General features: G+C 37.0%; 1 protein-coding gene across 1 annotated transcript in view; it reads right to left on the minus strand.

Annotated features, from left to right (window-relative positions):
- KCTD8 (potassium channel tetramerization domain containing 8) overlaps positions 6,287-12,593 on the minus strand; it is a 281,792-nt gene continuing 275,485 nt past the window's right edge. The window contains exon 2 of the mRNA XM_005681564.3: positions 6,287-7,628. Coding sequence (XP_005681621.2) covers positions 7,165-7,628 — 464 coding nt within the window. The 3' untranslated portion in view covers positions 6,287-7,164. The remainder of the gene's footprint in view (positions 7,629-12,593) is intronic.

Raw genomic sequence — 12,593 nt, forward strand, 5'->3', positions numbered from 1 at the left:
GGACTGATGCTAAAGCTGAAACTCCAATACTTTGGCTACCTCATGTGAAAAGTTGACTCACTGGAAAAGACTCTGATGCTAGGAGGGATTGGGGGGCAGGAGGAGAAGGGGATGACAGAGGATGAGATGGCTGGATGGCATCACCAACTCGATGGACATGGGTTTGGGTAGACTCCTGGAGTTGGTGATGGACAGGGAGGCCTACCACACTGCGGTTCATGGGGTCGCGGAGAGTCGGGCATAACTGAATGACTGAACTGAACTGATGAAATATTTTAAAATTAATCTTTGACCAACCTCTCATGAGGGATCAGTAATGTACCACTAATGAGTGGATTTGGCCTGAAAACATAAAGGAGTTTTTAGCAAGCCTAGTTAGGCAGGGAGAGTATCTATCAAAGATTGTTTGGGAGATTATTACCTTAAAAACAATGTTTACTCTTTTGCCAAAATCATTCATACCTACTGTGTGCCAGAAGTTGTCTAGTTATTGTTTCTCCTCATAGAAAGAAAAATAAGATCTTAACCTATGTTAAAAAAAAAAAAAATTCCTTCAAATCAATCAATGGAAAACACAAATGTCTATCATTACTCTTATATACCATAAAACACAATATGTAGAGCAAGACAAAATGTTTTTAAAGTGATTTGGTATTTCTGAGAATAGAATGATTAGTAATTCTCTATTGAGGGATTAAAAAAAGCTTTGGAGAGTAGGTGCTATTTAAATTGAAATGTGCAGTATGGGAATGATTTCAAATGTGAATGAAAAAGTTTTTGTGTATTTTGTGGGGGAAGATGACTTCAGGGTGAAGATAGAGCCTTTTAACTTATTTTATTTAAAACTTATTCTAATTAAATTTTAATAAAATATTTAAATAATTGTATTATGTAAATATAAGTAAAAGATTTATTTAAAGTCTTTTACTTTTAAATAACTAGTAAATGGTGTGCAGTTTGCTTCTAGCTGTGAATCTGAAAAAGATGGATTGCTCTACAGGAGATTACAAATGGTCACAGATTCCTTGTTTCTTCCATGAAGAGGTATATACTCCCAAGAGGAGTGTATTTCCATATCGCTTGCATTCAAAATAACTTGCTTTGACCAAAAGAAGGCAGGGTAAGTGATGTTGCATGAGTTTGGAGCCAGGGCTCCTGATTCCTGCAACTTCTTGTCTGACATTTTTAGAACCACCATGTGAACAAATTTGAGCTAGATTCCTGGAGAGTTAGAAGACTAAGACAACTTGATGAAACCTGTCAATGCCAAATATGGAATGAGACTATTACAGATTATTTGATTCCTGACTAATTATCAGTCAATTATCCAGGTGAGTAAGCCCAGGTGAGATCAGTAGAACAGCCCAGCTGATTTCAGTCCAAATTGCCAATTCTTGGAATCATAAGCTGATAAAATGTTGCTGTTTTTAAGCCACTAGGTTTTGGAAGTGGTCTTTTGCCAGACAAAGGTAAATTGATATGGACCTATAATGTGGTACTAAAGTTTTTAGACTTTATTTTTCAAAAAGTAGGGGGCTGTATTATATCATCAATGAACAGTGGAATTTGAAATTAAAAACACACTATCATTAACATTAGTACTCCTTAAAATGAAATGCTTAGGTATAAACCTAACAAATATATACAAGCTCTGTATAAAGAAAACTACAAAAGTCTGATGAATTGAATCTACTAATAACAAAATATATGGAGATATACCCCATGTCCATGAAGAGTAAGACTCAATATTCTCAAGATGTCAATTCTCAACTTGATCTATAGATTCAATGCAATTTCAATAAAAACCTCAGTAAGCATTTTTGCAGATATAAACAAACTGGTTATAAAGTTTAGAGGAAGAGGGAAAGGACTCAAAATAGCCAATACAATACTAACAGAGAATAACAATGTTAGAGGACTGATGCTGTCCATCTTTAAGATTTAGCACAGAGTCTACAGTAATTAAGAAAATGTGATCTTTGTAAAAAAAAATCAATTAAATAAAATATAGATTCCCCTAAACAGACCCATATAAATATACTAAACTGATCTCTGACACAGAAGAAAGGGCAACACAATGGAGAAAATGCTCCTAAAATAACAAGATGTCCACATGCAAAAAATGAATCTGAACATAGACCTTACACCAATAATGAATATTAATTCAAAACTGATCACAGACCTGAAGGCAGAATGCAAAACTATAAATCTCCTAGAAGATAACATATGAACTTTATTCATAGTTGTCATAACTTGGAAGGAACCAGTTGTCCTTTAGTAGATGCATGACTAATAAACTGTGGTAAATCCAGGCAATGAGATATTATTCAGCACTAAAAGAGAGAGAGAGAGATGTCAAGCAATGACAAGACATGGAAGAACCTTAAATGCACACTACTAAGACTGTGTGGATCATGATAACCTGTGGAATATACTGAAAGAGATGGGAATACCAGACCACTTGACCTGCCTCTTGAGAAATCTGTATGCAGTCAGGAAGCAACAGTTAGAACTGTACATGGAACAACCGACTGGTTCCAAATAGGAAAAGGAGTACATCAAGGCTGTATATTGTCACCCTGCTTATTTAACTTATATGCAGAGTACCTCATGAGAAACGCTGGGCTGGAAGAAGCACAAGCTGGAATCAAGATTGCCGGGAGAAATACCAATAACCTCAGATATGCAGATGACACCACCTTTATGGCAGAAAGTGAAGAGGAACTAAAAAGCTTCTTGATGAAAGTGAAAGAGGAGAGTGAAAAAGTTGGCTTAAAGCTCAACATTCAGAAAACGAAGATCATGGCATCTGGTCCCATCACTTCATGGCAAACAGATGGGGAAACAGTGTCAGACTTTATTTTTCTGGGCTCCAAAATCACTGCAGATGGTGATTGCAGCCATGAAATTAAAAGATGCTTACTCCTTGGAAGGAAAGTTATGACCAACCGAGATGGCATATTCAAAAGCAGAGACATTACTTTGCAAACAAAGGTCCGTCTAGTCAAGGCTATGGTTTTTCCTGTGGTCATGTATGGATGTGAGAGTTGGACTGTGAGGAAAGCTGAGCACCGAAGAATAGATGCTTTGGAACTGTGGTGTTGGAGAAGACTCTTGAGGGTCCCTTGGACTGCAAGGAGATCCAACCAGTCTGTTCTGAAGGAGATCAATCCTGGGTGTTCATTGGAAGGACTGATGTTGAAGCTGAAACTCCAATACTTTGGCTACCTCATGCGAAGAGTTGACTCATTGGAAAAGACTTTGACGCTGGGAGAGATTGGGGGCAGGAGAAGAAGGGGCAACAGAGGATGAGTTGGCTGGATGGCATCACCGACTTGATGGACATAAGTTTGGGTGAATTCTGTGAGTTGGTGATGGACAGGGAGGCCTGGCATGCTGCGATTCATGGGGTCACAAACAGTCGGACACGACTGAGTGACTGAATTGAACTGAACTGAACTGAAGTGAAAGAAGCCAATCTGGGAAGACTATGTATAGCATGATTCCAACTATAGAATCTTCTGAAAAAGAAAGCACCATGCACATGTAAAGAGAACAGCAGTTTCCAGTGGTTGAGTGAGGGGTGAAAAATGAATAAGCAGAGCATGAAGGATTAGAGTGAAGAGAAAATACTCTCTGTGGTACTGTAATGATGGATGTGTGTCTTTATGCATTTATCCAAGCTCACAGAATGTAAAATATCAAGAGTGAACAATAATATAAACTATGGACTTTGGGTGACAATGATGCATCAAGGTATGTTCATCAATTATAACAATGCACCACTCTAGTGGGGGATGTTGATATTGGAGGAAGCTATTCATAAAGGAGGGTAAGGAATACATGGGAAATTTCAGTACCTTCCTCTCAATTTTGCTGTGAACCAAGGCTTAAAATGATTATGAAATAAAATTGTGTCCACCAACCTAACACAGCACAGCAGTTATTATCTAACTGCTAGGTTGCACCTTCTCTGGCCTTTTGGTTGGAGAAAGCTGGGTTTTGTTGACGCTTGTTTTTTCTGCATCTGTTAGTTTTTCTGTGTTACCAGCTTCTTCAGCTATAAATAGGCAAAAAGAAAGCCCAAGAAACTCCAATAACATGTTCTTTGGGTTCTAAAACCTCTAGTCAGCTTTCCTTCTTTTATTAGCCTTTCAGAGTCTCTTAAGAGTGTTCACATATAATGTCTAGGGTTTTGGGGTATACTGAGTGAAAAAAATAGGGCAAGTATATCAACTCAAAATTGAAAATCTCGCAATTTCACTTTTATTTTCTTCTCTCATCTCAGTTAATACTCAATATGTTTCCAGTTTATTTTAATAATGAAACATCAGGTCACAAGTTAAGTAAAACCCGTATATCAAACAGTATTTTTTTATACCATTTGAGCATCAAAGGTACATCATATGAGCATCAAAATGCATTTATTCTCTAAAAATATTCAAATCCAATGCCTGCTTCTAGCTTTTCTGATTTTTGCAACCTTCTAGATTTTTTCTACTGATATTTTGGTAAAGTTTTATATAGCAGTTTTAGTCTAAGCCATCTTTAAATTTTGGAGTCTCCTTTTTTTTCAAAGAAGAGTTCTCATTCTAGCTTCCTCCCTTGATCCTCTTGTAGCCCCAATTGGGACAAGACAGGAACTAGCCTCTGGTGAAAGCATAATGGTATGGGAGAATCAGACCATACGCTTCTTCCCAAGGGCAATGGCTAGTAATTTGTATTTCTTGAGTATGTTGTTAACCTTTGGGCCAAATGCTTGGTGTATGGTAAGTGCTCAATAGACTATTAAGGAAATATGTTCTAATTTTCTAAGAAGGACTTAGAAATCTTATGGGACTTCCCAATCTTATGGGTATCACTTCTTTTGTGGTAGAGATATGAAGATCTGAAATAGTTCTTATTTACCAGATTCTTACCCCTGCAATTCTATTTGAAATTTTGTATTGGAAATAATAGAGGAGGGTGTGAGGTATTCTTCAGAGCTACTCGCTGCCCTTCAGTGCTGGGCTTTCTATCACAGTGGGATCACCTCTACTGAATTTGCATTTCCAAAGCTCATTTACCAACTGCTTGTACTCACGTTGGGAAAATGGAAAGTGTTGGTGGGAAATGAAATGTGGGAAGCTAGGATAACCTATCCCCTTTGTCTTTGCTTTGGGAGGCATCTTTGAAAATGACCATGACTCCTTAGAGACTATAGTTCTTATTGAACAGCTTACTCCTCTCTATTCGAAAATTTCCATCTGACAGTACTGGCTCCAAAAATTCTGGTAAGCCCACTACCTGTCTTTCCCCTCCATCTCCAGGAGTGGTGGTGATGCTTAACTTCAATTACCTCATTTAAATCTTCTCTATCATGTTATTAATACCCCTGTTATCCGTAAGGTCACATTAGTGGTAGTGGTAGGGATGGGTAGAGATGGGAACAGCAACCTAACCACAAGCTCTGTCCATTTAACCAGTGTGTTGCAGCCACACTTAGCCAACTTAGTGGGTGGGACTGCCAACCTTCCCAAAATGAAATGCAGAATTTAAGAGTAGCTCCTTCACTAAAACCTGATAGGTTATTCAAGGCAAATCATACATTTGGGTTTTCTTTAATACTCCACTGTAGATGGTATTTTATATAATAGAGGAGTGAGAAATCTAAAACTACATCCAAAAATGAACATCAATTTTAAATTTTGGGTTAATAATGCTTATCTTTCAATATTACCCTGGAAGAAATGATACTACAAGTGCTGCTCAACTTTTATTTCAACTAACCACAGAGGAGATTGAGCTCTGATTATTAGAGATATTTTTGTCCTCCTGGTGCCTATTCTTTAGCAAAATTTTGGGATATTATATATTTTTTGCTGTGGATATGGTGAGGCAAAAATTGTGTGGCTTATGATAAGAAAGATTATTTTCATCTATGCAATCAGGAAGAAAGCCCTTGTCATTCAGGCTGAACTTTTAGCTTCTTGTTGACATTTCTGTCCCATAATTTGCAAGCAGCAACTTCCCAATTAGATTTAGGGAGACTTTCAATCCAGTTGTCAGCTAAAATAAAATTTTAGTGCATCCTCAGATGAAATCTTTTTCTCTTGCAGGCTAAGGGTTTATTAATCAATACCAAAGCTATCTGAATTTGACTCTACCTCCATTTTGAATTATAAGTCTCTAACTTGTCAACATTAAGTTTGAACGTATCATTCTCCAGTTCGGAATTTTAAAGGAAAAACTGAAGGCAATGTAACAACTGAATATTTTAAAAGAAGAGTCAATAGAGATCAAGAAATTCTAATATATATTTCCTTTTTTAATAAATACATAAAGCTCTTCACCATTTCCCTCAATTATTGTGATTAACATGAGAGTAAGATCTTTCCGAGCATCATTATGCCAATTTTCACAGCCTGATGTAAGGACTCATTTCACAGAAATAATCATAACTAGCATTAATAGATGAATGTCAGTGCCATAACACAAGATCATAAGGCATATTTACACCATCTTAACATACAGAACACCATACACATACACAAAAAAATCACAGATCCAGACAAATAAAATTCAATCTCTTAGCTTACATTTATAGGCTTTGTCTGAACCATATTTTTTTTTTTTGCTATTTTTTCACAATTATTTCTTTCCAAGCAACAAACAGATCTTCCTATGTCTTGTGATTTATTTGTAATATTGTGCTCATGCAAAAGTAATACTTGTTTTATTGCATTAACATTTAAACAGTTTTGGATTTGGGTCCCAAAACTATCATCTAACATTTTACTTGATGTTGCTTCATCCATATCGTCACTTTATTTGGAGTGATATGATGATTTCTTTTTGGTGAGTTACAAAATGACAAACATAGCCAGTTGACCACAGTTCAAAAATCAAGATTCTAAGCTTCTTGATCATGCACATTTTACTTTCATTCTTGCAAAATTTTTTGAATCAGGAACACGATTTGATTCAATATTTATTAGTTTTCTTTTTTGAAATATTTCTAAAAACAACAACAACAGAAAGAAAGAAAGAAAATACTGTCCCACATCCACTGTTCACGAAAAGGAAGAGCAGCAAGAATCACACTGACCATTGTTAGTACACAGTCAGGTGGTGACACCGGTAAACACTGAACGTCACTGAAACACTGCAGGGATGTGACCGTTACTATAACCCGTACTTCTGTAACAGTTCAGATTGCCACTGGCGTTTGCGCTCTGGAAAATAATCTGGAATGTGGATTTTTTTAAAATCCTGAATACACTTTTTCATTTCTTCTTCCACACTTAGCTTCTCACAGACTTTCTTTTTGGAAAGATTGGTTTCCCGGGACTTGCTGATGAGCGTCTGAAAGAGTTCACTGTTTCTGCGTTTGTCTGGTTGGGGCATCCATTGCACAGGTGCTTTTTTGGAAGGACGATCCAAAGTTAAGGTGTTAGGTTGGTGAGCTGTCGCCTGCTGGGCACTGGGCGGGTTGTTGTCCTGGGGAGTGCTCGCCTCTGAGTGGCTGTCGCAACTGGACGTGGAGAGCTCATTACAGGAAGTCCCACTCTCACTTCCTTTATCCGTGACTTTGTCATGTTTCCTATCTTCGTGTTCTTGTTTAGGTGACACTATTTTCTGAGGTGGTCCTAAAAAGGAAGAAAGAAGTAGAAAAACTGAGTAAGAAGTGGGAAGGTCAAATTAAATAAGCTATATGTATATATTTTTTATTTTCAACCACAAACATTTAAGAAAAATGTGGTCTGCTTTCCTAATTAATATTTAAGGAATTAAATCCAACACTTGGTACAGTTAATGTACACTGAAGCATGCAATGTGCTGATTAATTATTGAAAACAATTAAATTTGAGAGGTTTGCTTGATGAGCATTTATCCCATAACAGATCATCTATAACTTCATGCTAAAAAAAAAAAAGATTTTTTATTTTTAGTTACTAGTTCCTGCAATCTGAAAAAGATATCACATATAAATATTTTGTTAGTCCCATAACTGTTTTATTGAACAGTTAGTTCATTTTTGTTTTAGCTAATGGCATTAGTTGTCCTTTGCATATATAAATAATTCACCATCATAACGCAGAAAGTACCATGGCTCTGTTTTACAAAGTAACAGTATTCTCCAGGCCCAGAAGTGCAATAGCATCATTTATGCTTCCAAGAGGGAAACTGGTTTAAATCTTATCCTCCATCTCTTAATCTTGTTTCCTGTCTACTTTCTTGGAGAGAATCATGAAAGCACTGTAAGATATATAGGTACCTAATATTATGCTGAAAAATATAGTTGAAATATAGTATTCTCTTAAAGTTCAAGGCTTACCATTTGAGGTAAATTACCTAGGAGGGCAACTTTCAGAAAATGGTAGTTTGCCAAGATAATTATTTCAAATACACAAACAGTTTATTTCCAAGAGGGAGCATGTTTTATTCTCCTTGACTCTGTTGTGGATTAGGATCTCCATCTAACATTTATTGAACATCACCACATACCCAGAACTATAATAAAACCTTGATTTTAACTTGAGCCCAATCATTCAGAAATATGTTACCCAAATGTTTTTCTCTTGTATTCAACATTTATGCAGAAGTTATCTGAACCATAATTGAAATGAAAAGCATCAGTATTTTAAACAATTGCATAGAGGATTCTACTGTGCAGCCAGTTGAGAATAACTGGTCAGATTCATAGGGTCTCAGCCTTAGCCACATATGGAATTATCTGCAAAGCATGGATTATTGATGCCTTGATCCTAACCCCAGATGTCCTGCTCAATGCTACCTGATCATTGGGTCATTTAATAGATTCAGATGATTTCAACATGCAGTTAAGATTCTGAGGGTTTCCTCAGTCTAATATATATGAATTAATAACCAATATGAATAGTCTATATTACTTAGAAGGGTGAGGAAACAAGCAATAAAAATACTTTTCATAAGAGCACCCACTATGTACTGCTGCTGCTGCTGCTGCTAAGTCGCTTCAGTCATGTCCAACTCTGTGCGACCCCATAGACTGCAGCCCACCAGCTATCACCAATTTCCCTATTTAAAATTAGAAGAAAACACACTGATGCTAGACATTTAGTTGAGAGGGAGTAAAGATTCTAAAAAACTTTAGAATGTTTTGGAAGGCTGCCCTGGTGGCTCAGTGGTAAGGAATCCACCTAAAAAGACAAGACACTTGGGTTCGATCCCTGGATCGGGATGATCCCCCAGAAAAGGGAATGGCAACCCACTCCAATATTCTTGCCGGGAGAATTCAATAGACAGAAGAACCTGGCAGGTTACGGTCCATGGGGTCGCAAAGAGTCGGAAATGACTGAGTAACAAACACACACACACACACCCCCACACCCACATATACACACCATACAAAAAGGTCTAGTACAGTAATTCTCAACAATGAGAGTACATCATTGTAATTTTTTTAATGTACAAATGTACAGGTCCATCTCTGGAGATTTTGTTTGCTGAATGAATGGTTTGTATGTATGTATTTAAATGGCAGTCAGGTGGCAAAGGAAGTACAGCATCTGTTTATCTAATTACCTTAATGGCGGAATGTAATCCCAACCTAGCATAATGCCCACTAGCCTAGTAAAATGCAAACTATAAACAAACGGTTTTTACCTGTTTACCAAACTTGTGTGTTATTTTAACCAGAAATCTCCACAGAGGAATCTAAGATTTTCATTCCCAAAGATGACTAAAGGGTTAAACTGCAAGTAGCTGGGAAAGCCAACTTATGTTTAAGAATTAATGAGTAATGAGAAATCATTTTCTGTTAATAGGCAGGGGATAGAATATTAAATAGAGCTATCCAGGCAGAAAAGTAGTAACATCAAAGAGGAAGGCAGTACAGAGATACCGCATACCATTAAAGCAAATGGTTCATTCTGTTTTGATTCCCTGGGGAACAATGCTCAATGAGCTAGGCCAGGAAGAACACAGAGGAACATGAAGTCCATTTGTTCAGACACCAAGTCGTGTCCAACTCTTTGTGACCCTATGGTCTGCAGCACTCCAGGCCTTCCTGTCCCTCACCATCTCTCAGAGTTTGCCCAGGTTCATGTCTATTGAATCAGTGATGCCATATGAAGTCCATGTGTTAACTATGTAAATTATATAGTTATTGTTCTTAATGGTATTAATAATTATCCATGGAAAAATACTCCCCAAAATACACACACACGAATGCAGGCTCCACAGTACAGCAGAATGCAATATATGTATGCTGGAAATGGGTTACTCTTGTTTGTAGTGTAAGATGGAAGCTCAAGGAAGACTTCTTTGAAGAGGCATTGATATACCAGATGCCATGATCTTATTTTTCTGAATGTTGAGCTTTAAGCCAACTTTCTCACTCTCCTCTTTCACTTTCATCAAGAGGCTCTTTAGTTCTTCTTCACTTTCAGCCATAAGGGTGGTGTCATCCGCATATCTGAGGTTACTGATATTATTCCTGGCAATCTTGATTCCAGCTTGTGCTTCTTCCAGCCCAGTGTTTCTCACGATGTACTCTACATATAAGTTAAATAAGCAGGGTGACAATATACAGCCTTGATGTACTCCTTGTCCTATTTGGATTCAGTCTGTTGTTCCATGTCTAGTTCTAACTGTTGCTTCCTGACCTGCATACAGGTTTCTCAAGAGGCAGGTCTGGTGGTCTGGTATTCCCATCTCTTTCAGAATTTTCCACAGTTTATTGTGATCCACACAGTCAAAGGCTTTGGCATAGTCAATAAAGCAGAAATAGATGTTTTTCTTGAACTCTCTTGCTTTTTCCATGATACAGCGGACGTTGGCAATTTTATCTCTGGTTCCTCTGCCTTTTCTAAAACCAGCTTGAACATCTGAAAGTTCATGGTTCATGTATTGCTGAAGCCTGGCTTGGAGAATTTTAAGCATTACTTTGCTAGCTAGCATGTGAGATGAGTGTAATTGTGTGGTAGTTTGAGCATTCTTTGGCATTGCCTTTCTTTGGGACTGGAATGAAGACTGACCTTTTCCAGTCCTGTGGCCACTGCTGAGTTTTCCAAATTTTTTGGCATATTGAGTGCAGCACTTTCACAGCATCATCTTTCAGGATTTGAACTAGCTCAACTGGAATTCCATCACCTCCACTAGCTTTGTTCGTAGTAATGCTTCTTTAGGCCCACTTGACTTCACATTCCAGGATATCTGGTTCTAGGTGAGGGATCACACCATGGTGATTATCTGGGTCATGAAGATCTTTTTCTACAGTTCTTCTGTGTATTCTTGCCACCTCTTCTTAATATCTTCTGCTTCTGTTAGGTCCATACCATTTCTGTCTTTTATTGAGCCCATCTTTGCATGAAATGTTCCCTTGGTGTCTAAAATTTTCTTGAAGAGATCTCTAGTCTTTCCCATTCTATTGTTTTCCTCTATTTCTTTGCCTTGATGGCTGAGGAAAGCTTTCTTATCTCTCCTTTCTATTGTTTGGAACTCTGCATTCTAATGGGTGTATCTTTCCTTTTCTCCTTTGCTTTTTGCTCCCCTTCTTTTCACAGCTATTTGTAAGGCCTCCTCAGACAGCGATTTTGCTTTTTTGCATTTCTTTTTCTTGGGGATGGTTTTGATTTCTGTCTCCTGTACAATGTCACAAACCTCCGTCCATAGTTCATCAGGCACTCTATCAGATCTAGTCCCTCAAATCTATTTATCACTTCTACTGTATAGTCATAAGGGATTTGATGTAGGTCATACCTGAATGGTCTAGTTGTTTTCTCCACTTTCTTCCATTTCAGTCTGAATTTGGCAATAAGGAGTTCATGATCTGAGCCACAGTCAACTCTCGGTCTTGTTTTTGCTGACTGTATAGAGTCTCCATCTTTGGCTGCAAAGAATATAATCAATCTGATTTCAGTGTCGACCATCTGATGATGTCCATGTATAGAGTCTTCTCTTGTGTTGTTGGAAGAGGGTGTTTGCTATGACCAGTGCATTCTCTTGGCAGAACACTATTAGCTTTTGCCCTATTTATTCTCTATGTCCATCCATATTATCACGAATGGCACAATTTTAGTATTTTTAATGCTTAGTAAGAATTCATTATGTGTATATCTATCTATATACACTTATGTATTTGTATATGTATATAGATATATAAACCATACACACCAAAGCTTCTTTAGCCATTTGTCTACTGATTAGCTCTTAGGTTCCTTCTATACCTTGGCTCTTGCAAATAATGATTCAATGAATATAGGGATGCATTTATCTTTTTCTAATTAGCGTTTTCATTTTGGGGGGATAAATATCTAGGAGTGAAATTGCTGCATCATACGGTAGCTCTGTTTTTAATTTTTTGAAGAACACACTTTCTAATATATAGAATGCTATCATAGTTCTTGCATAAATCATTAAGGGTAATAGTCTCCTTTTGATTTATGGTAGAATTTTTGATGATGCATAACATATTATATGTTATAATTTCTATTTAATTAAGCACACTTTAAATCATTACTGATAACTTAGTTGATTTAAATTGAGACTAAGATATGATAACAAAATGATTTTTGCATTTTTATGACATGAGATTTAATAAAAAAGAAATGAATTAGAAGGTAATAATG

Source organism: Capra hircus, chromosome 6 (genome assembly GCF_001704415.2).
Source record: "Capra hircus breed San Clemente chromosome 6, ASM170441v1, whole genome shotgun sequence".
In the NCBI taxonomy this organism is placed as follows: Eukaryota; Metazoa; Chordata; class Mammalia; order Artiodactyla; family Bovidae; genus Capra; species Capra hircus.